Here is a 24,199-nt window from a genome sequence, read left to right on the forward strand (position 1 = left end):
TTAGAACTAACAAAGATACCAAGGTACAGCATCCATATATCGTTGAAAACAGAAATCCGGTGGTATTTACTCAGAGAGAGTGGTGTATGGGATGAGTCTTCCGTTCCAGAAACATTCAAAGATGTGCCGGCGTCCGTTGGCCTGGCTCCCTGCGCCAGACTCCCCGTCCTCCGATTCATCCTCGGTAGGAGCTGGCCAATAAAAACACACATCAGCAGTTTAATGTCAATGTATCTATATAAGCTATACCCTACTGGTAAGCGAGGGTACTGCAGATGAGCCACCAAATTATTTACAATTTAGATAATTTGTATTATATGATGGTCAGCATAATAATCTGTAGTAATTTCAAATGTTAAAACACAACTGTGTGTGTGTGGATGGTGTATCTTCGTCTGAGCAGCAATTCATTTACTACAATGGCGATAACAAGCCCCGCCCTTTGATTGAACTCTCGCTTAGATCTCAAAGTGTTCAAATTGCTGAAACAGTGGGTTCACTTGCCCTTTAAACTGTTATGGTATTACCAAGTATCGCAAATACCCAAATGTAAGTACTTGTACTTGGTCTGAGAAAAAGTGGAATAAGTGCATCCCTAATATATACATATATAGATAGATTTTGTTATAAAAACAATGTTAATGGTATTTTTCCAATAACAGGCATCATTAATGTAATAGGTATAAGTAGGCGTTATTTATGGTTGTGTTCCAAAATACTGTGAAGCAGGAATCTTCTACAAGACAGTAGACGTGACTCTCAGGGCGGTCTTACCCTGTTGGGTGTTGGGGTCCTGGGGGTAGGTCTCTCGGTCGTAGAGGAACGGGTGGTACCTCAGCACTCCATCCACCGTCCCCCCGGACGGCGTGCATGCCTTGAACTCAAACGTGTCCGCAGCCGAGTTTATGTAAAGCGTTTGCATGTCATTGTCCACCTCGCGCAGGTTCACCACCCTGGGGCATCTGGGGGGCTTCTCTCGCAGGGAGATCTGCTCTCAAGACATTTCCGTGATATAGTCATTTGGAAAACACTTCTGCGGTGAGCCACATAGAGACGGGTCATGAGAGCGGCACAGTCACGAGTACCGCTTCATATGCAAGTGGTAGGGCTGTAACGATACACCAACTCACCATTCGGTTTGTATTACGATTTGTGACCCACGGTTCGATACATCCCACGATTCTTTTACATTTAAAAAGCACTGAACAGATTTGACCAGAAAGAATACTATTAAAGTATCGCAAAATTAATAAATAAATAACCAAAGATTGCAGTTGGAGGATGCTTGCAGGTAGGCAAAAACCCTCAACTAGTTTTGTGGTTTAGCCTTATGTATTTCAAAATATTAATGTCAAATAAATTATAGTAATTTGAATAGTTTGGTAGCACTAACCACCAGCGTTCCCGTTAGAAAAATCAGTGCCGGTCAAAGTGACCTGCATAGGTTTAGTTTTCTGTCAAATATCCTATTATCGCTTCTTATTAGGCTATGTAGCTTAAATAATGACATATTCAGGCCTTATAGAATGCAACACGTTTAATAGCCTAACTTTCAAATAGATGTGAAAAAACATGAACGTCTGATTCGCAATAACGAGGCATAGTGTTACAAGTAGCGTATGTGTGTGCGCGAGAATGGCAGTGTGTGTGTGTGTGTGTGTGTGTGTGTGTGTGTGTGTGTCTGTGAGTGACGTCAACGAGTGAGTTGAAGAGCAAGGAAGGCGAGCGGCAGCGTGTGTGTGGCTGTGTCTAGTGAAGAAACAAACAAGTCTGGTAGAATAAAATACCCAGCCTGTCAATAATCTGTGGCCGCTTCATTCCGACCTATAAGCAGACCAACTGCCGGTCAAAGCACACAAAACACTAGAGACAGGGATCACACAGGCTATTTTTGCGCGCTTGGCCCACTCTGGATAAATGTCGTTCATATCGCATATGAGGACTTCGCAGGCTGTGGAGAAGTGCAATCCTCCGTAGCCATGGAGCGCTGTCATCACAGAGAGGGCATCTCGTCGCAGACTTGCGGCATCGATAGGAGGAGCGGTGTTATTTAGACAGATTATTAGCAAATTTCAATCCGACAATTTGACCGGAGAGATACAATTTTGTCTGACATTTAATTGTTCTATTACCGGACAACGGAAACCCTGGCACTAACAGCTCATATCACGTGGCTGGATCTGGACTCGAGGATAATGAGATTAGAAAGGGCGTGTCGCGCTGCTGCCTTCTCACACCGCGAGACAGGTTCGTGGCTTTGAGTGTCGCGATTTCGGTTTCGATACGCATATCGTTACAGCCCTAGCAAGTGGTGAAAAAAAAATCGGGTGGGTTTGGAACCAAAACTGTGTCGGATGGATAGCTGAACAGTGAGAGAAAGGATAGCGTTACCTCAATGTTGATGGTTGAATTCAGGGGGTGGACCTGGTCATTTCCATTGCGGCCGTGGATGTAGTAGTGATATATGTGGCTGTTGAGAAACGAAACACACAACACCCGCCTCAGTGAACCTCCACTGAGGTTGAACTCCTGATGAGGATGTCAGGGGGAGTCTAGGGGAGTGAGGGCTCAGTGTGTGAGGTCTTACGCCAGCTCTCTGGTCCATTTGTCGAAGTCGTTCTTAAGGTAATGGGCGTGTTGCGGAGGGATCCCGGTGATGACCACGGCCGTGAAGCTCCCCTTTTCCGTCTCCTCGGCGATCAGGTTATGGAGAAAGCACTCGCTCTCCTTCTGGACGTGGGAGGAGTCCCCGACCTGGCCCGCGGAGGAGACGGGGTGTCAACACAGACATAGCCCAACCTGAAGGGACTCATAGAGCTCAACGGTCACTGCCCACTTTTTGCTCCGGTTCCGGTCGTGAATTTCACATTGTGGGAATTTGGGCTTGAGAGTTCTAGGAAGGAGGGAGGTCATGGTCACCAACAACGCCAACTTTGGGATATTTGGGTATGAGAGGTATATATTCAGCGATGATGTATATGAAACGCGCCCCACACTGTGGTACAAAGTGTTGTGAAGCTTAACCCTATTTCGGACGCGGATATCACATCAACACACACACACTCACACAGGCACACACACAAACACAGATCGTGGGGTTATTATATAGTGTATAGTATAGTGCTGTAGTGCATCAACATGGTACACTGCTTCATTCCGCGCCATATGGCAAAATCCTAGATGCACAATATGAATGGGATATTCTCTCAATATGAATGGGATATTCTCTCTGTTATTGGCGATAATTTAGTATTCTCGTTTATCATGTTTGAATGATATTGTATTTTCATTGAATGATATGCCCTAAAAAAAAAATTGGGCTAAGGGACAATCTAACCTTCCCGTTTTGGAGGAACCTGATTGGTTTACAGGGACAGCCTAACTTTCTGGTTCTGGAGGAACCTGATTGATTTATAAGGACAGCCTAACCTTCCGGTTCTGGAGGAACCTGATTGGTTTACAGGGACAGTCTAACATTCTGGTTCTGGAGTAACCTGATTGGTTTATATGGACAGTCTAACCTTCCTGTTATGGATAAACCCGCTGTAGATGTCCTCGTTGTTCATTGCCTTGCTCTTAAAGTCTTCCTTGGAGAGAATCAGCTCATGAACGTCAGGAGAGCCTGTTGGCCTGGTGATCATCTGTCAACACAAACAATCACAGTTGAAAGAAACCAGGTGTGGTCTGGTGGTGTTCCTCCTTCCTTGTCACGGCCTGGTGTGCAGTATTTACCCTGGTGGAGTTGCCAATATAGAAGATGGCTTGTTTTCCTCCCACTCCAAAGCAGGATATGTCGCTGTTGATACTGCGTGAGACATCTTCCGGCCTTATGTAGCCTTGGTGGTCGCTGTGTTTAAGAAACCAAACCACATTGTCAAAACTTACTTCATGATGTAAGGAGAATTGGCTTTTTTTAAATTTGCTGATTTATCACCTTGGTTTGCCTCTTGCATTACTTAAGTGATATCACAATTTTTTCACAACAGGCATACAAAGCCGTGCTCTCTTGCAATCATCAAGCATGATGGTTCCGATAAGTGACGGTTCTGCTTTGACGAACACTCAACAGACGACCCGGCGGGAGGAACCAACCTTCTGAACTTGCCGTCTTCTCTGGTGTACTTGGAGAGGCGGTACACGGCCCAGTTGTTGAGCTGCTTGGAGGTCATGCCACTACCGTTGTCTACGAAGACCACCGCTGGCTTGCCCAGCGTGTCATCAAACAGCTGTCACCGTGGCAACAAAAGTTGGTGGATATGAGCGAGGACTAGCGCCTAGAAGTTAACTGTTAACAGCTTTCCAACAGACTGGGTAACTCTATCAACATGGATTACAATTGTTCAACAGCCTTGGGAAGAATGTAGTTGTGACCATCTTGAAGATAAGTAAGGACGTGAACTGCAGTCATCCGACACTAACCAGTCGCAGCTCTATGGATCTCTCCCCCTTGCTGGACGCGGTGGCAGAGATTGAGTTGTCAATGAGTTCAGCCAAAGCGTAGGCTGGAGAAACATACGTTCTGGTTAGCAGCACACAAGCAGCACGTTAGCGTGTTATCAACTATGACCCATAGCGTAATCATACAATCAGGGAGGCAATGCTTCAAGTTCATTCGCCAAAGCAGGAGCTTTAATTTTAGATGAGACTAGATCAGCATCCTTAACTATTGGTCTGTGTCAGGTGAAATAGATAGCCCGGTATCACAGCATTCTAACTTTGTGAAACAAGTGAACAGGATATGAGCGTAGAGATAGTATCAAAACCAGGAGTCTTGGGTAAGTGGGTTTGCTGTTTTAAGCCCAATCGGGCAACTGCTGTTACATCCATTTGTTATTATTCAGTGCCATCATAATACAAATATCTAATATCTAATGTCTATATCTAACCTGGTTGAGCAGGGTGGGTACACTGCCAGGGTAACGGGTTCAATTCCCACTGGGGCCACCCATGCACATGCTATTAACATATGCACTAATGGTACGGTAAGATTAAAGTGTCCCATCAAATGAAGATACACATTATAAAAAGGTACGTTTCAGTGGTCTGGATCCCCATGGTTACTCACGCAGGGCCATCTGTCCCTCACTGGCGTAGTACTCATACATGCCACTGCGGACCAGCGTGTCGTAGTGAGGCGTGAAGACGATTTGCTCTTGGGTTGCCGCCGGCAACTCCTGGTGCTCCGTCTGCATGAGGTGCAAAGTGTTTCCATCCTTGAGCTCCTCTGCGGAGCAACGACAAGGGAGAACTTTAAAGGGCCACCGTTTGACCGACCGGTGGGAGGACGGTGATGAGTATTAAGTGATTAATCATGTAACCAACGCTTTTAGGCTTCAAACACATGACATTAGGGTGCAGGTAGGGGTTAGGGGGGGGGGGGGGGGCTTGCTCTGGGATGCCTACAGGTAGAGTGTGGACATTGGGGATTGAACCCAGAACCTTTGTGTGGAGGTCAAACACCCTGACCACAAGACTGTCCTGCCACTTCGTTTCTAGGTATCAACTGTATTTTTTCATGGATTTGGAATGTAATTTCCCCTGACGCAACACAAGGGTTAAGCATAAAGGAAATCAGCAACACAAAGAAATCATACTCACGGAATTTATCAAAGTCCAACACTGTTCTGTCGGTTGTTGTCAGGACGAACCTTTCTGTGGACGGTATGATGAGCACCTGCAGGAAATAAACACCAGAGGAACCATCGTTACTCTAATCGAAGTGACATAATGTTACATGCTAATTCATGTTTCATTGATATCCTAAATAAAACTCAAATATAAAATGGTTGGATCGAGGGATGACGAGGGATGGATGGAATGAGCATTTATAAGAGATCTAATTCATGTTCACGGTGTGAACATTGAGCTGAAGACAGGACCGTTGGAGCATCAGATCTCCAGTGCCTGAGTGTGTGATCATAGAGCTTTTGATTAAAGCTGACCTGGAGGCAGACAACCAAGGCTAGAACCACAAGAAGGGTTCGCAGAGGAAGCCAACATGTGGCAGCTGGGGTCAATAGGCATTCAGCCAGCTGAGCCCCGTTACCAATCAAGGAACCTGGATTGAGGGAAACCAGTTACCTCTACAAATGTAGGAGAAATAAATGACATGCCAGGTTTATACTTTCAATGTACTGGGTTTAAATGTGTTTGGAATAAGAAAAAAACGTCATATTCAGTTGTTTCCTTTGGGGGGGCCTGACGACCATGCCCTTTAGCCCACTATCTGAGCGAATGCGAGGCTAATCCCCCCAACTGCCCTGATGTTTGTTTGGTCCACATCTAACCAACGTCATAGAATCGAATGATAATCTTTGTGGTTGTAATGCTATATGCCCCTTTGAGGTCCTGTCGATAAAATAAGTAAATAAGCAGAGTGAGCGATATTATGCTTGGCTACTTAAAAGGAGAAATGCAGCCTTTAATTTTTTGACATGATCATAATTTAGTATAATAATCAAGGGCACATGTGTCAAACACAATTCTAACCAAATTCATTCCTATCTCCTGTAACTGCACAACGATACCAAGCAATCACTACAACATGTCCTGTACATGTGATGGGTGCATTGCTGCACCACCCACCCCTTCACGGCCACATTAAAGCATACGCTCTGCTTATTCAAGGACACACCTAGATGATATCCGACCACTAACTGTTTCCGCAGCAGTCTTTATATTGTATTCTGCAAGACAAGCCCACTGTCGCACATTCAGTCTGACTTTTTGTTATCAATCTTTTTAAAGCAGTAACTAGAGAGGGAGCCATCTGTTTTCTTGCAAATTCCTATGCAAACAAAGAAAGAAATACTGAGGAAATTCATCTCAGTATACTGAATGGCAAATTCAGTTTTTAAAGCTTTCCAGAAGGATCTTTACAGGAAGGAAAGTCAACCTCATTTTCTCTAAATAGCTGTGCTGTGATATCAGGTGCATTGTGATTTTATTAGGTGTCATGTCACAAACAAACAAAATATTAATGTTCGTTATAGACTCACTATCCCCTTCAGTTTGATTTATTATTAAATAAGCATTCTTATTAAATAGTTAGTTGCTGCATCCCCTACTTTGGTATTCATTATTGTATAATGATATAGTTAAACTATATATATATAAAAACCCTACAACTTTTATAGTTTTTGGATGTGGTAGCTTGAGTTTCACACCCCGGTCTAGGGCATCCAGTCAAAGTGATCTGGTGCAAACCGGTCGCACTGTCCAGCAGAAGAAAGTTAAAGTGAAGGTGGAAAATCTAATCAAAAGATCATATCATATGCCATGTTGTACATTGAAGACGCATGATGCAAGACCAGGGCCTAATCTGATCTAATGGTGGCACTAGAGATTTGTTGTTGCTAGGATAGAGTGTGGTGCGAATTGTTAGATTGAATCGATTAGCATAAATGTCGACCATTGTGCGTTTCATAAAAAGCAAGCCAAATATATTGTTATACATTTGTTCGAAATAAACAATTAGTACCATTAAGTATGCGTTTTTCTGTTATTAAAGTTATGTAATTTTTTGTTTGATATAAAGCCATAATTTGCCTCGGTTATAAATCGCAGAAATTGATTGTAGTCGAGGCCGCTGGTCTCCACTATGATGGCCTCTCCGTCGATGGAGCGCCGGTCGTACACGCTGATCCTCTTCTGGGCTCGTGTTTCTTCGAAGGGCGCCAAGAGTCGCGCATCGTCCGAGGTTCTCTCCAGCGACATGCCTGCCTTGTTGTGGACCTCAAACTATGAGCAAACAAAAAACAAGTCAGCCAGGTTGGACCGCGTGAAGGCGTCTACCGCGCTGGATAATGTACTCTGCTTAAAATGACTTAATACTTGGCACACACAGTGTCAAATGTTAAGTATATAATAAATTGCTACAAATCCGTATTCTTCCTGGTCGAGTTACTCACGAGTCAAGACTGCCCACCCCACAAACAAAAAACAACAAAAAGGGGGCGTGGCCCGGAGAAATGCCGGAAGAAAGCTGGGAGGTCTTCGACTTTCGATTCGGAAGTCTGGCGTCCGAGGATTGTGGAATGTGGAACACACCATGAGTTTAGCGCTGCATAGACGTCACTAAACACGGACTGGCTTCATGTTAATCATTATTTGGTGAAATTTCAATCAAGTTAAGACATGTCATTTCACCCTGGTTACACACACACTCGATTATTTTGTTATAATCGAGTGCGCATGCGCATCGGTAGGTTTGTTCCCCGTTGACATGTGTTCGTGTTGGGGTGGTTGGGTCGTGGTTTGATAGAAAAATCATGTCTGTCGTAGTCCAGAACAAGAACGGGTGGGTTCTGGATCCTTGTTCCCTGATCGACCGAGGTCTATCCCGGTGTGTTCGGTGGAGAGGAGGACAGAACCAGGAGATTAAGTGTTGCTTTAGACGGCAATGCTTCGACGCCTTAAAACGACCATACGGTGCAAATAACTCAGTGAATGTAAATACGGATATCGACGCAAAGGATAGTTCACTAGTAAAACATTCAAGGGTAAGCATGTATGTAATAACAAGTGTGACATGACCATATGAAATGTGCTGAGGGGAAAAACGGTCTGTCTAGTTACTGGACCAGATGAAATGAGACGGAGAGGTAATAAAGTCTGTCGGCACGAGGACCTTGGATTTATTAAGTAAAGTGGCAACGGTTATACAGAGTCATAAAGCGTGAGAGATCGAATATGTCTAAGTCCCTAATCAGCGCTGATGGTTCGTCCAGAGCTTCGCCTCCGTGGAAGGTCTGCTTCAGAAGAAGATGAAGAGTCCCTGTGTGATACAGTCTTATGCTGTATCCTCCTCTCGATGAGGTGTGTGCGTTTGAGGTGTGTGTGGTTCTGTGTGTTTTTGCTTGACCTTGGCTCTCAGGCCCTGGTATATGCATGTGTATCTCTTGTGTTCCTCCTAACGGGGGAGAGCTCGAAGTGTCTCCTGTGTGATAAATTGATGTGGCTCTCCCGTTCTTGAGGATGACTGGTGCATTGTCTGAGTGTCCACCAGTTGCCTGGTTGGGAAATGGGGCCTTCGGCTCCGGCCTTGACCTGACTATATTATCATGTTTGTGTTATGTGTTCGTTGGGTTAGAGCAAGAGTTGACTATATTGTAATGTGCCTGCCATGTGATGTGCTCATCAGGCTAGGGTAGGAGTTAGCTATATTTGTAATGTACATGTGATGTACTCAGCAGGTTATTTTGCCCAACAGTGCACAAGCGATAACATAGTATGATGTTTAATAGGATTAAATTAGGCAAACTAGTTACTTGTTCACATACATCCATGTTCCAACTGGTTCAAACTAGCCGTTTACTTGTACTGCCGACAATAAACTATTCATTTATGCACAGAAAAGGAAGAGGAAACATGTTGATTTGAACCAAGGAGAGATCGATGCCCTTGCCTACCATGAAAAGGTACATTACTCTATGAATCATTTTGACATCTCAATGAAATCACCATGAAATAGATCCTCTCCATTATTTGATTTTAAACAATAATACAGTACAGATGGCCATATGCAATTCTTCTGGACAGTTTCATGCTTTGAACTTTGTGTAAGTGGTGATTTTACATTAATTGCAGGTCCGGGCTTTCATTCTGGAAGGGACCAAATGTTTAGTGGAGGCTGTGAGGCCACTTGGGTACCTGGATGACTCGTCGAGGGACGGCGAGGAAGTGGAACCTGTCCCCGTCCCGGACTGTAACCTGGCGGCGCTCTGCGACATGGCTAAACGGCTCCCTCTAGCGGACGAACAGGATAAAGACGATGATGACTACGAGGTAGATGTCCCAGTCCAATTCCTCCCCGCAGAAGGTGTCTGTAGCACGTCACACCTCGACCTGTTCTCAAAGATAACGGAGAGTAACGCTGACTCGGCTATGGCGGTGACCTTAATGGGAGCCGATTACATCATACCACCACGTACAAGCTTCCTGCTGTCGGACTTCACCAGAATACAGCCTCTCGTTCACTGTGAGTACTTTACTATGTGTACACGTCTGTACAGTACTATGTTTACACTCTTACTATGTGTACACTCCTGCATAGTCTACACTCTTGCACGGTTTACACTCCTGCTATGAGTACCCTCCTGTGAGAAGTGCACTCCTGTGTCATGAAGGTTTGGGAGTTTTTGTCCTCTAGTTTAAATTGTTTGTCTTCCCTGGTTTGGAATCGAAGTTTCCCCCAACCCCCAAGACGCACATTCCTTTGCATTCGATATTTACTTGACTTCTTGTTTCCGGCACAGATGGGAAGAAGTTTGACCTGATCGTTGTGGACCCGCCGTGGGAGAACAAGTCTGTGCAAAGAAGTGGAAGGTAAACAAATTATTTCACTTGGCCAAAGAGGAGAATAGTATTGAACAAGACTAGATTGTCCAGCCTGGGCCAGACTGCTTTTCGCCTGACCTCTGAGCCAATTAAAACAGTATGTTGCAGACAGGTGCAGACCACAGAAAACCATTGCATGCATAACGTTTTATTTGATTTCAGCAGTGATAATTCTTCTGTTTCTAATTACTGTTGAAAACGGGGCAATATTCCCCATTCTCCCAGCCCTTGTTTGCCACAGCAGGCTGTGTTCTGATTTGCTGGTGTTCATGTCCTGTTCTCTTAAAGGTATAGTAGCCTCCCCTCCACACAGCTGAAACAACTTCCTGTTCCTCTGCTGGCCGCCCCCGGGTGCTTGGTGGTTACCTGGGTTACCAACAAACCCAGCCTCCTGCGCTTCGTGCGTGATCAGCTGTACCCCCACTGGGGGGTCCAGGTCGTGGCGGAATGGTTCTGGGTCAAGGTGAGCAGCCAATCACAACAGGGCAGAGCCAGGATGGACAAAGTGGTGTTAGGCTTGAGATGAACTGAATATGCCATAGATAGATGGGCATATCTAGACCTCTCCACTCCTCCTTCTGTCTTTTCCCTTCTGTCTCTGACCCTGACTGTTTCTGTCCCAGAAACTGTCCCTGTCGCCGCTGTCTCTCGCTACCTCTATAACTGCCTCTCTCTCTCTCGCCCATTTGATTACTTATAGTCCTATCTATCTGTATTACTATCCCTCCATGTCTATTACTATCTCTATAATCTCTCTATCTCCATCTCTCTTCTATTTCTGTCCCTCTCTCCGTCCACCTCTGTGAACATCCCTTCCTGCATCTCTCGCCCCTCCAGGTGACCACAGCAGGAGAGTACGTTTTCCCGCTGGACTCTCCTCACAAGAAGCCCTACGAGGTTCTCCTCCTTGGACGTCGCACACCTCCCTCATCCTCACCTCCTCCCTCACCCCGCCGCACGCCGCCACCCTACCATGCTGCCTCAACCCCACATCCTACCCCACCCTCACCCCCACTCCCAGACCCTCCTCCGTCCTCTGATCTAGATCCTCCGTCAGATCCACGTTCCCCGGACCCCCAGCGCAGGTTTGTGGCGAGTTTTATGGAAGCGGCGCGTCTACCACACTGATTTATTATAAACTTGGGGATTTGTTTAAATTTGTGACGTCACAAGTGGACTAAAGTGAATCTTCATTCAGCAGGCACTTTTATCCAAAGCCTCTTGCGTTGAATTCAGATCTGTGTCCTTAGGTGGTAGGTAGGAGTCAAGGTGTCCTGCTTAAGCAGGCCACAGGCTGGCTGAGGTTTTGGCAGGGGGGTAACGCCGGTAACAGTCCCAACCATAGTGTGAAACTAGACTATCCTGTTTTCCAGGGTATCCTAGCTTAACTCGTAGCTCTCGGCACACATGGTGCTAAACATTTTACAGAGGTGCATACAACTTTTGGGTTCCGGGTGTGTGTTATTTTGTGAATACTGTTCTGGGTCATTTGGAGCAAACTTGACGTTGTGTCTTGCAGCAACAGCAGACCTCAAGAGAAGATTGAAGAGCTTCCTGTGGACAATGGTCGCCTCCTCGTGAGTGTCCCGTCGGTGTTCCACTCCCAGAAGCCCTCTCTCTCCGGTAAGCCTCTCCCGGGGGCTTCACCACGATCTGTGCTCTACAAGAGATATGCTTTTAACCGCCACTAGAGGGCAGTGTAGCTGCATTAATATCATTAATGTGTTCTAGAATTGTGCAAAAAAAAAAAGACTGAAGACTCATAGCCTCGTGGTCATGGAAAAATAACCTCTTCAGTTTTAATTAATACTCTATTTATTTGTACTTTTATGCATCCCCGGTTCACTCCTTGACCTGACTGACTGGAAAGGTTAATTCACTTCTTGGGAACTTTTGATACATTTAACATAAGGGACTAGCTTCGCAACATTGATTAGTTGCACACTATAGATTAGTTCTGAAACATTGACTTGTTTATTCCTTTGATATATATTCCTTTTCTTTCACTTCCATGGATCGTGGCTTGACTGCAGGAAGCTGCGTCGATAGGGGGGAGGGTGGGATGGCCTTGGCGGATGTATGAATGTGAAGAACATGCGTGACGTCAGTCATGAGGGGTGGTGGAGGGAGGGAGAGACATCAGGAGATGTGTATCCGTCCAATAGGTGCGCATTTTAATAGATCTCTCCTCGTCATCCGGCGAGGAGAATGATGTCTAAAGTCGAAAGAATAAGTTATGTGTGTTATTTTTGGAAAGTCTCTGCTGAGATCCATTATGAGCCTATGGGATCTGTTAGTCAAGGTTAGCATGGTCTGTTAGTCAAGGTTAGCATGGTCTGTTAGTCAGGGTTAGTATGTGTGTTAGTCAGGGTTAGCATGGTCTTTTAGTCAGGGTTAGAATGTGTCTGTTAGTCAGGGTTAGTTTGTGTCTGTATGGGTTCATTTTATTTGAACAGCTAGGTTACTAAAATATGAATGTGTTATTGAGCTTACAGAAGTAAACCTAGATACACCAAAGCACTAGCACTGTGGTGTATCTAGCCTGTGGTATATCCAGCCTGTTCGGGTCTGAAACTGGGGTTCTCCATCACTCTGGCTGCAGAATAGATCGACGGTGGTGGTGCTGGTGGTGGATGCCTTGTCAGTAAATGTCAGGGGGAAGGGTGGCTCGGTGCTCCGGCCCCTGCAGGGGGTCTTGGGTGAAATGCCAGCAGACATGAAGTTAACCACAGTGGACTGGGGAGGACCACCAGCACCGCCCTTCTCCTGGGACCCCTGGAGGGTTCAGCCTTCAGCCTTTAGCTCCAACTTCAGCCCTGGACCTCTAAGCCCTGACACCTCACCCAACCTAGCCAACGAAAGAGTTACGAAGGAGATGGGAGATGGAGGCTGTGAAGCCCAAACCCTGTGGGGGAAGAGGAGGAGGAGGAGGACTCAGGATGGAGATTAGTCTGGAGGGTCAAGTCAAGTGACTTTTATTTATATAGCACATTTAAATACAACAGGAGTTGACCCAAAGCGCTTTACATTGACAGAAGTCAGGGTTGGGCAGGACAGTTGATGAAAGGGGCCCAGGAATACACGGGTCTTGACTAAAAAAGAAATGCATAAAATAAGTAGAAAATAAGTAGAAAGAAAGCAATAAAAGTAGTAAGAACAAGGTTAAGGGTGTTAAGGGTTGTGAAAAGCAAGAGTGAAAAGGTACGTCTTTAAATTAGACTTAAAACTGGCAAGGGTGGTAGAGGACTTGATGTGGGGTGGAAAGGGTTTCCATAGGTTTGGGCCAGCAACAGAGAATGCCCGGCCACCTTTCGTTTTAAGATGTGTACGGGGGACAGATGGGAGCTGTTGTGGATGAGCGGGTCGACCTGGGGGTGGAGTGTGGGGAAAGCATTTGAGCCATATAAGGGGGTGCTGAGCCATTAAGAGCTTTAAAAACAAAGAGTCAAATCTTAAAATCAATTCAGAATTTGACAGGGAGCCAGTGCAGCAGGCAGGTTGTCATATCTATTCTAGGACAACAAGAAGTAGTTGTAGTTATGGCCGTGAAATGCTTGAATGTAATGCAATCACAACCATGTGACTTCACTAAATAAAGTAGTGCAGAGTAGGTGAACTGTACTGTACTGTAGATAGAAGTGTTGTGTCCAATGTCCTCTGCCTTGTGTTTCGTCCTCTATGCCTTCATCAAAAGATAGATGAAGACCTGTCAGATATGCTGCTTCCACATCTCTGTCTGTCTGGATGTCTCTTTCTCTTTCTCTTTCTCTTTCTCTTTCTCTTTCTCTTTCTCTTTCTCTCTCTCTCTCTCTCTCTCTCTCTCTCTCTCTCTCTCTCTCTCTGGGTGTGTGTGTGTCTCTCTGGGTGTGTGTGTGTCTCTCTCTCTCTGTGTCTCTCTCCCCCCCCGCATCATTATTATGCAACGCAGTGAAATGTAAACTTCTCTGTGGCTCATGATCCAGCTTAAGGACTAGGCTAGGTTTCATCACTACCACACTGAAATGGGCAATACCTCCTGCCTACCTCGTAGTGTACACGGTGGGCAGAGTCAGGTACCCAGTAGGAGAGAGGCACCACAGCCATGCAGTTTAACCGCCGAGTGCCTCCCATCTTTTCAAAGGAAAGTAACCGCACATCGAGGAGATGACCACCGTCAACGCCTCGTCGTCGACCCAGTGGATGGTCGGCGAAGCCACTTGTATAAACGAAACACTGGTGAACTTGATCTGCCATGGAGATTGTGCTGCTCCCATTTGCATGTTGAAGGTGTCCGCTGCCGCTAGCTGGGGCCCCCAGGTGAACCTAGGCTCCTCCCCGTGAGTGACATCCCTCTGTGCAGAACAGTGACATCCCTCTGTGCAGAACACCCCCCCCCCCCCCCCCCCCGGGCTAGCCCCCAGCCAGATGGTCTCAAACAGCAGTTATGCTTTGAATGTAAATGATGGAATGTTGAGCTCCATTAGAGTTATTATAATGTTTAATTATCAATGCTTCCCTTAACACCTGAGCCACAGGTGTTCTGCCATCCTCTGCCAGGATGGAATGTATACATTAGATCGGTGCTGTATTGATCTTTCCCAGTCCGTTCATTGCAGAACTAGTTTATCTGAAATTCTCGTTTCCCATCTTTTTTTATTGTTTATTTGAACGGAGGGACGGATACAGATGCGTGAGTCAGACATCCGATGTTTGCATCATAGTATTTCTAGACAAAGACTTATTTACGACACTTTACGTCCCTTGTTAATTGGGTGGGCTAGCTAACAAGCTTCTCTTAACTCTGAATTAGTGGGGGGGGAAGCTCCCCCTGTCTGTACCGGGATGGATCACTGTGACAGAAACTAAAGATCTTTTAGTTCAGTTCTGGGACGAGTGGAACTTCTTCTGAGAGATGTGGAGGAGGGAGACGGGAGACGGGGGGGGGGGGGGGGTGGGGGGGAAGAGAGATGGGGAAGGGCAAAGGGCTGTCATCGGTCATGCTGTTGGCTGCGTGTTGTTTGAGGGCATGTAGGCGTGGACGGGAAGGTGTGCGAGTGAGCTGGCAGAGGTGCGTGGGAGCAGGGAGAGATACGTCAGGTGAGCACATCCTGTGACGACCTTGTGCACGGGCTGAAGGTTCATTGATTAGATTAATCAATTATCCCGCGCTACAACAAGGGACTCAAGAACCTAGGAAGTATGACGGTAGACTAAGAACAGCAGGCTGAGCGCAGCCCTTTCTGTTTTACAACAAAAGTATCATACTCCCACCTGATAGCCTACTGGTGATTCACTTTTTTCTTTGTCTCTCCATCTCTTTTTCTCAACCTCTTTGTTTCTCTGACTGCCACACCTCTCTCCCTCTGTCTGACTGTCTCGCTCGCACGACCTCGCTCTCTCCAAATCTGTCTCGCTCTTTCTCTCCCTCTCTGTCTCGCTCTTTCTCTCCCTCTCTGTCTCGCTCTCTCTCTCTCTCTGTCTCTCTCTCTCTCCGTCTCTCCGTCTCGCTCTCCCTCTGTGTGTATTAGAGGTACTGAGGCCCTATATGGGGCCCAGGGCCCGTCGTCTGGAGCTGTTTGCCAGGAGCCTGCAGCCGGGCTGGACCAGCTGGGGCAACGAGGTCCTCAAGTTCCAGCACGCAGCGTACCACCACCTGAGCTCCGCTAGCGGCCCCGTGGACGCTTCCTGTGGCGAGAAGACGTGACCGTGCACAGATTCAGCCTCACCAACGCAACGTCACCACAGGCCCCTCCTCCATTCAACAGACCTTCCCCCTTCTTAACAGGCCCCACCCCGTCCTCAACATACTCCTCCCCCTTCTCAACAGACCCCTCCCCATTCCCAAGAGACCCCCGTCCTCAACAAACCCCTCCCCCTTCCTGACAGACCCTCCCCCTTTTCAACAGGCCCCTCCCAGTCCTCAACAGACCCCTCCCTGTCCTCACCCCTCCTTCATCCCCATAATAGCAACGTGTCCACAGGTCTCCCTGGCACCTTGGTACCCCTGTTCTCCATTTGGGAGCAGTGGTGTGATTTTCTTCACGCTTGCTATCCTAATCAGAAACATAGCCGAGATGAAAGTGAATTTTTGTGGAACATGGATCGAGGTTTGAATTTTGATTTAAGTTCCTGTTTTATCATCCATTTATCGGCTCTCCTCCCTGATGCTTGCATCATTGGACGTTTGATGATTTCTATTTCAAGCTGTTTATTGGAAGACGTGTTTTGTGTCAATAGAGAAGTAAAACAAGTAAAGAAGTAAAACATTTTTATATTAAGATGTGCGTCATTGATTTTTCACTTTTGAGTATTTCAGATCTGCATCATGATATTATTTAGATATAGAGCTCCAGGACTGTAACGCAAGTGTTGTACACTTCCTTGTTATTTGGGTAACCGTTCTGCCTTTGGTATTAGGGTGCATAACACGTCGGACTCTCGTCTCTGGTATTTCTACAACGAGACTCGTAGTGGAGGGTTATCTGAGCCATGGTTGAGAATGAATTGGGGGGGAAAGGAACTTTGGCTTTGACTCCCTCAAGAACATGAACCACGACATGGAGGAGAAAGGGATTGTTGGCGGAGAATGTCTCCCGCTTGAGCCCCGCTTCCCGCTGCCGAGGGACCACCGCCTCGGCGCTGCAGGAGGCGGAGGTGTCTGAGCGCTGCCCGGCAACGATCCCTTTCTCCTTCTTGTTGCAGTTCAGTCTACTTCACATTGATGAGGACGTTGAAGAACCAGGAACGTCGGAGAACCCAACGCGGTCGTTTGAGATTCATAATATCGGCTCACGCAGCTTTTGGCCGTGATAATATATATTATATGATATAGATATCTATGAAGGCTATATGATATTATTTAGATATAGAGCTCCAGGACTCCTGTGTGTTCTAGAATATTTAGGACACGGCTAACGGCTGTGTGCGCCTCGCCATTGCGATGCATCCACTGTAAACAGAGCGCATGGTACCGTGGCTGCAAGCTGCTCAGGGCCACACCCCCACCCTCCTCCTTGACCCGCCTCGCTCCTCATTTGCATTATAGCTACAGACACCAAAACAGCGCATTTGGGGGAAGCTCAATGTGCGACTGGCTCGGAGTGGCTGTAACTCTGCACCACGGCAGAATTTCTGGAACATCTTTGAATACTGTGTTAGTGGCCCACTAATACCTATATTAAAGCATCCATAAAATAGCATGTCATGGCACCTTGGCAACAAATTTCCAATACGACTAATTGCATTTTAATGCTAATTCATCATGCTACTTTCTTCTACTGTCATTTGGAGATAATCAGTTTTTCCCAATATTAATTTAACTCAAACAATATGTATCTAATCTCAAATCCAAACAAACTAGATCAAGTTAATTCCTTTCGAAGATTTAAAATGCGGTACTACATTTGGACTTGAAACTGATTAGCTGTATGCCAGCCTAGCAATTGTTTTCGGATGATTACTGAACAAAATGGCCAACTCTAAAACAAAACCTATGCCTTTACTCAATTGGTTAGGCATGGCTTTCTCCTGCATTCACACGTTTTATTGTCTTCATTTAAAGTCTGGTTTATAGACCACTTGGAAATGTACACCCAACACAACATGCGTGTACCATTTTCCAGGGTGTCTGTTCAAAGTTCAACATAAAAAGTGTTTCAACAGAAAACGGAATGACTCACTGGAGTTCATCCTTAACTTTGTCCAAATGTTCCAACACGTGTTATTTATCCCCAATAATGGATCTAATGGTTGTTATTGTTGCTATAGTTTGGAGAATAAATGGTCCATCATAAATGCACATTCATAAATGAATGATTAGTTTCTGGATAACAGAAAATCCTATGGATTGGTGGCTCTGACTATAAAGGCCTGGCTCTGTGGGCGAAGATTTGTTTGTTTGGGTGCCAGACAGTGGACGTGTCCTTGTAAACGTCCTCTAATAACAGCGGAAATCTACTGAAGCGAATTAACTGTGGTGAAAACCAAGAGGAAATGTATACCACGTAATTCTTTAAACATTGCATTGATTGTCACTGAACAGTTCTTTTCGTATTCTCTCTCTCTCTCTCTCTCTCTCTCTCTCTCTCTCTTTCTCTCTCTCTCTCTCTCTCTCTCTCTCTCTCTCCCCTCTCACATTCCCACCCTCTCCCCGCTCTCTCACTCACCTCTTTCTCCCTCCATCTCTCCCTGAATAGACCTGCTCTTTATTCCTAATTTATGATCAGTGCATAGTGCAGCCAATCCACTGCAATGATGTCAGGTTGGTCATTAGGTGTCTGTTCTCTAGGCGCCTGTCTCCCCCCTCCTCACCCCTCCTACCCCCCCCCCCCCCCTCCTCACCCCCCCCCCCCCCCCCCCCACCTCTCAGATACAACCGGAAAAGAGGAAGCATTATTCTTGATTAGAACTGATTGATAAATATGGTCCATTTCTGTACTTTTCTTTTCATCAGGTTGTGTCTGCATCCCCTTACGGTCTATACTACTATACTTTCTTATGGACCCTATCTTTTTGGATTTCAATGGATTCATTGTTTGATTATAACTTGATCATCTGATTAGGATTGATGCTGATTGATGCTGCTCTAAATAGTTAAGTCAACAAGTGTCTGCCTCACAGGAAACCAGCAGCCTCCTGATTATTACCCACTGCTGTCCACTCTCGACTCTGGTAGTGAGTCATCAATCCCTCCCAGAGGCGGGGAGGAGAAGAGAGCTATACAGTCCTCAAGAGGAGAGGATTAGAGAGTGAAACCTCCCTACAAGAGGAGAAGAGGAGTAGAGAGTCAGCTCCACACCCAGAGAGAGGAGAGGAGGAGTAGAGAGTCACAGCTCCCACCCAGAGGAGTAGAGAGTAACACCTCCCACCCAGAGGAGAGGAGGAGTAGAGAGTCACAGCTCCCTCCCACCCAGAGGAGAGGAGGAGTAGAGAGGAGGGGAGAAAGCAGGAGGCCAGAGGAGGAGACAGGCCCACCAAGAGGGGAAAGAGAGGGGGAAGAAGTACTTGTCTATGATGTCTATCTTGTCTAAGTCCATGATGTAAATTCATTAGCTCTCTGCCTTATACCTCAGTTATAACCTTACTCACCTGCCCCTCGTCAGCTGACCTCACTCACCTGTCCCCCCTAACCTCCCCTCTGCCTCTGAGTAGCTTACCTCTCGCGACAGTCTTTCCTTAGCTAATCTCACTCACCTGTCCCTCGCCAGCAAACCTTTCTCACCTGTCCCGCGTTAGTTCACGTTAACTCTCTTATCATTACTTCGATGACCTCCTCTTAACTGGAGGTTGAGTGTATGTTGTTTTACTTCAGGATTAATTCATTTGTAAAGATCACTGCCTCATATTACATACCACCGCGCAGAATGTCTTTACATAAAGTCAGATTAGAGTGGGATGGACTGGAAATGATTCAAATGCTAATCAGAATGGGACTGCTTGGTCTTGTTATTTTGCACGAGAGAAGATGACGCAGAGCAAAAAATATAATCTTTACATCTACATAACTTGGTTCATGGTAAATCTGTTCAAAATGTAAAATATAGTTATGAAAACTCATTTTTCCAACTTCCTTGGAGCCACATATCGTCAGACCTAGATATTAAACTGACATCCAGAATGACGACACGTTCTGAGGATAATGCAGACTTCTGCGGGGTACGCATCGTAGCTCGTTGAATATCCCCACTTATTTGAAATATGGACAGGGACCGGCACAAGATGTTCTGCTGTAACAGGGTCAAATGTACTTTGTTGCTTAAATTGCTCTAGTGAGTCCTCTGAGATTTAAATGTTCAAATACATACATTTATTGCCTCGCTAACTCTCTTTCTTTATCTTTCACTCTCCAACTTTCTGTCTATCTCCTGTCTATTTCTCTACATATTTCTGTTTCACTCTTCTTTTTTTGTCCTGTTTTCCCCTTCTCTCCTTCTTGTCACTATATCTCACTGTCTGTCTCTATCTCTCCATCTTTCTGTCTCCCTCTCTTACTTTTTTCCCCCTCTTCTTGTCTCCCTCTCATTGAATACTTCTCTCTTTCTGTCAATTTCTCTCTCTCTCTCTCTCTCTCTCTCTCTCTTTCTCTCTCTCTCTCTCTCTCTCCCTTACTTTCATAAAACACACTCTCATCCAGTTGGGGTATGGTCCCCAGATGCTGTTTGTTTGCACATCAGATTATTGAGTAATAAAGTCCACGGTGGGCGACAGAAAACAGGAAATGAAGTCCAACTCGATCTGCCGCGTTTAAAACCAGGGTGGAAAACTGGTGGAGTGAGTGCTGTTAAGTAATATTACGGTACCTAACAACAATCTTCAGCTATTTGCACTTCCATTATGTCAGACTTTATTAGTAGTAGAATAAGTAGTAGCTAAGCATATAGATATCAGGTGACCAAGTGGGGTCCCGACCTACAGGTTGGAAAACATTGTGTCAAAGATAAAGCTGTGTGTTTTTGTGTGTGCGTGTGTGTGTGTGTGTGTACGTGTGCGTGTGTTTCACGGTGGAGGGTGGGGGGGTTGCATTTTCCATATTGAATTAGCTTCAGTAGACCTCAGGGGGTCGGTCTGTCAGGGTGTCGGTCTGTCAGGGAGACGCATCCGTCAGCCAACCAATAACAAGTTGTCAAATAGAGAGCTTGGGGGAGAGAGAGATCTGATCAACGTCATAAAATGAGCAGCCAGTCGATCACAGGAGAGAGAGGAGCTGAGGGAGGTTCAGGATATGACAGCGTGGGTTTACGTCTCAGGGATCACATTCATAAACTCTTGGTGACACAACAGCATATTTACATGCACGTTAAAAAAGTTATTAGATTATAGAAGCATTTCATTAAGGAGCTGGTAGGGGTTTGACAGTAAAGAGATAGGTCGTTAAGATTGCAATGAACACATACACACACATACACACACACACTGCAACCTGTGTAGGTATTAGACATTACAGAGACACGTCATTAAGAAGCCGGTAGGGGTTAGACAGTACAGAGACAGGTCATTACGGAGCAGGTAGGATTTAGACAGTACAGAGACAGATCATTAAGGAGCAGGTAGAGGTTAGACAGTACAGAGACAGGTCATTAAGGAGCAGGTAGGGTTAAGACAGTACAGAGACAGGTCATTAAGGAGCAGGTAGGGGTTAGACAGTACAGAGACAGGTCATTAAGGAGCAGGTAGGGGTTAGACAGTACAGAGACAGGTCATTAAGGAGCAGGTAGGGTTAAGACAGTACAGAGACAGGTCATTAAGGAGCAGGTAGGTGTCTTCTTGCTTTAGATGAATACAGACTGTTGACATTGAGGTCGAACCCAGAACCCTTTCTCTGGGAGTCAAACCCTACCCTAACCACCCTACGCTAACCACCCTGAATAACGTCTTCCACTGCAAAACTGTACTGGTCCGAATACTGGTGCACATCAGTTTATCCCAGTGAGAGATTCATCTTGAAGGCGAGACGTGTGCTTTGGATGTGACAGTTAAAAGTGGGGGCCCACCAAAAAGTCCCACAGAGGCCGTCTATCACTTTATGATCGCCACGCGCTCTGAGAACCACGGCCAATCATCGTTCTGGAGGAGCATTCTGCGCACGCCGACGCCCCCTCACCAACGCCAACATCTCCGTGCCGACGCCAAGAGGATGGGAGTCGTGGGAGTGTTTTCTTTTAATTTGTTGGAGACGGGAAATTAATGAATGTGCGTTAATGAATTAAAAGCAGAGGCTCATTTTAATAACCAAGTCGTCTTTAAGAACCCCGGTCGCGTCCGCACGCCTGGGACTGCGTGGATACGGTTGTGTGATGAAACTTGTTGTCAGGGTTTTATGATGAAGGCTAAATTATTCCACGACAGCTCTTTAAGTGGAGAGAGAGTCTGCAAAAAGTATCAATGCAGTTTGAAGCGTTTCAAAATTGTCAGCCTGATTAAGGCAGGTGAAAGGATGAGGGATCTTTTAACAATCCAGAGAGACTGGAGTTGAGACAACAACAACAACTTTAGACGTCTTTACCCGATCGACGAGGAGCAGGAAACGTCAGGACGCCTCCACAGTGTAGACTGTTGAATGTAAATTCCCCCGTGATGCTGCTCAAACTGTCCACGGCCCGCCTCCCGAGTGTCAACCAGAGGCCCAGCTGGGGCTCCGTCGGAGTCTGTGATGGACAGGCGGTCGGAGGTTGTTTTCTTCATTCTGACAGCTGATAGGTGGAGAGTACACCATGCTGAACCCGCCTCCTCTGGTGAATTAAGTCTGTTGATCTGTTTTATGTCTCTGTGTATGAATTCTCAGAGTGTGCCACGTCCCAAGTGATGGGTCAGGTGGACGCTGAGCAATAGGGTGGATGATAAGAGCTACAGCGCTAGGTAGACCATGCTAAGCCTCGAGCTACAGCGCAAGGTAGACCATGCTAAGCTTTGAGCTACAGAGCTAAAAGTGGGCTTGGAGCTGGATCTCGTCGATGTGATAAGTGGGAAAATACTGACCAGTTGGCCACACACAAACACACACACACATGCACACACACACACACACATACAATCTCAAAAGCTTCACCCCCTGTGGAACAGCATGAGTCAGAAGAGGTGGGCGGGATCAACTAGGAAGGCCCCCTGCAGAGACACACCTGACCAGTGCACAGCACAGCAGAACATACCTTGTTTGATGTGGGCGAAACAAGTGTCTTAAGTAGGCGGGGCTTGTGTGTCACGAGGGCGGGGCCTGTGTGAATGTGGGTGGGGTCTCTGGAGAGTGCTTGCAGACAGGAGGTGATCCGTGATCAATGACAGAGATTGGATTCCTGCACAGGGTCTTAACCCTGCTAAGTCCATCAAGTGGCGTTGCCAGGCAGCCAGACCCTGGGTGGGGAGGGGTAAACTATTCTGGTCTTGGGTCTTGGGAGAGCAGGTTTTCTCTGACGTCACACAGACACCCATAGACTCATAAAGTCATATCAACACAAACACTGTGGAAAACAAACACGTACACACAGACGTACACACAGACACACACACACACACACACACACACACACACACACACACACACACACACACACACACACACACACACACACACACACACACACACACACACACATACACACACACACACACACAAACACATATAGATCACAGTGAACCCATACAATCACACACACACACACACACACACACACACACACACACACACACACACACACACACACACACACACACACACACACACACACACACACACACACTCACACACACACACTGCCACACGAATGTAATAAGCACAAACTACCTGTGTGCCCTCCTGCCAGTCTCCATCTAGACCGGTACCGGTCTCCATCTAGACCAGTAATGTTCTCCTTCTGGCACCGTACTACCAAACAGGTAACGGTCTCCATCTAGACCGGTACCAGTCTCCATCTAGACGAGTACCATTCTTCATCTAGACCAGTACCGTTCTCCATCTAGACATCTACACACATCTGTGTGTGTGTGTGTGTGTGTGTGTGTGTGTGTGTGTGTGTGTGTGTGTGTGTGTGTGTGTGTGTGTGTGTGTGTTTTGGGGTTTGCACCTTATCAATCTTAATTAATCTTTTTCATAAATCTATTTTCGAGCAGACAAAGGCACCATGACATCATCAGGTATCAAACCAGCGGTCTCCTTCTCATTCCCCAGTCTCTATTCTCACTGTACACACAATCAACCACTCTCTCCCCCACATCTCCATAACACTCATTTCCCCTTTGTCGCTCTCCCTCTCTCTATTTCTCTGTCTTTTTCACTTTCTCCCTTCTCCAGCTCTATATCAAGATTCAAAGGGCTTTTTGGCATGTAAAACATACATTTAGATTGCCAAAGCGCAAAGTCAAATAAAATATAAATCGCTCTCTCTCCCTC

General features: G+C 46.2%; 2 protein-coding genes and 1 long non-coding RNA gene across 7 annotated transcripts in view; 2 read left to right on the forward strand and 1 right to left on the reverse strand.

Moving 5' to 3' along the window:
* The window catches only part of smchd1 (structural maintenance of chromosomes flexible hinge domain containing 1), a 35,206-nt gene extending 27,251 nt beyond the window's left edge, over positions 1-7,955 (reverse strand). The window contains exons 1-12 of one of the 4 annotated variants that reach the window (XM_060045625.1): positions 7,845-7,955; positions 7,549-7,740; positions 5,599-5,674; positions 5,066-5,224; positions 4,420-4,502; positions 4,093-4,226; positions 3,733-3,847; positions 3,522-3,641; positions 2,588-2,754; positions 2,392-2,470; positions 775-988; positions 71-191 (exon numbers count right to left, since the gene is read on the reverse strand). In XM_060045625.1, the coding sequence (XP_059901608.1) occupies positions 71-191; positions 775-988; positions 2,392-2,470; positions 2,588-2,754; positions 3,522-3,641; positions 3,733-3,847; positions 4,093-4,226; positions 4,420-4,502; positions 5,066-5,224; positions 5,599-5,674; positions 7,549-7,716 (1,436 nt within the window). In that variant the 5' untranslated portion in view covers positions 7,717-7,740; positions 7,845-7,955. Of the gene's footprint in view, positions 1-70; positions 192-774; positions 989-2,391; positions 2,471-2,587; positions 2,755-3,521; positions 3,642-3,732; positions 3,848-4,092; positions 4,227-4,419; positions 4,503-5,065; positions 5,225-5,598; positions 5,675-7,548 lie in introns of those variants that run through there. The other 3 variants (XM_060045627.1, XM_060045628.1, XM_060045629.1) reach the window with 3 other exon arrangements.
* A 53-nt stretch (positions 7,956-8,008) lies between these two features.
* mettl4 (methyltransferase 4, N6-adenosine) lies at positions 8,009-16,595 on the forward strand. Of its 2 annotated transcripts, none has more exons than XM_060045633.1 (8): positions 8,009-8,501; positions 9,354-9,419; positions 9,589-9,979; positions 10,257-10,326; positions 10,627-10,801; positions 11,176-11,423; positions 11,864-11,961; positions 15,846-16,595. In XM_060045633.1, the coding sequence occupies exons 1-8, from the start codon at positions 8,271-8,273 to the stop codon at positions 16,019-16,021; spliced, it is 1,455 nt and encodes a 484-aa protein (XP_059901616.1). In that variant the 5' UTR covers positions 8,009-8,270; the 3' UTR covers positions 16,022-16,595. The 2 variants fall into 2 exon arrangements, with proteins under 2 accessions (XP_059901616.1, XP_059901615.1); XM_060045632.1 differs by having other exon boundaries at positions 8,011-8,501; positions 11,858-11,961.
* On the forward strand, positions 11,971-14,179 carry LOC132452826 (uncharacterized). Its single transcript, XR_009524521.1, has 2 exons — positions 11,971-13,423; positions 13,470-14,179. It is a non-coding gene; the product is annotated as an uncharacterized LOC132452826 (long non-coding RNA).
* Positions 16,596-24,199: the final 7,604 nt, after the last annotated feature.

The sequence above is a fragment of the Gadus macrocephalus genome, chromosome 23 (assembly GCF_031168955.1).
Source record: "Gadus macrocephalus chromosome 23, ASM3116895v1".
NCBI lineage: Eukaryota > Metazoa > Chordata > Actinopteri > Gadiformes > Gadidae > Gadus > Gadus macrocephalus.

Excerpts from the sequence above, each read along its gene's own strand:
- mettl4 (XM_060045632.1), top strand. The coding sequence starts at position 8,271 with ATGTCTGTCGTAGTCCAGAACAAGAACGGGTGGGTTCTGGATCCTTGT. Across the intron at positions 8,502-9,353 it reads CACTAGTAAAACATTCAAGG|AAAAGGAAGAGGAAACATGT; the intron begins GTAAGCATGTAT and ends ATTTATGCACAG. Across the intron at positions 9,420-9,588 it reads CCCTTGCCTACCATGAAAAG|GTCCGGGCTTTCATTCTGGA; the intron begins GTACATTACTCT and ends CATTAATTGCAG.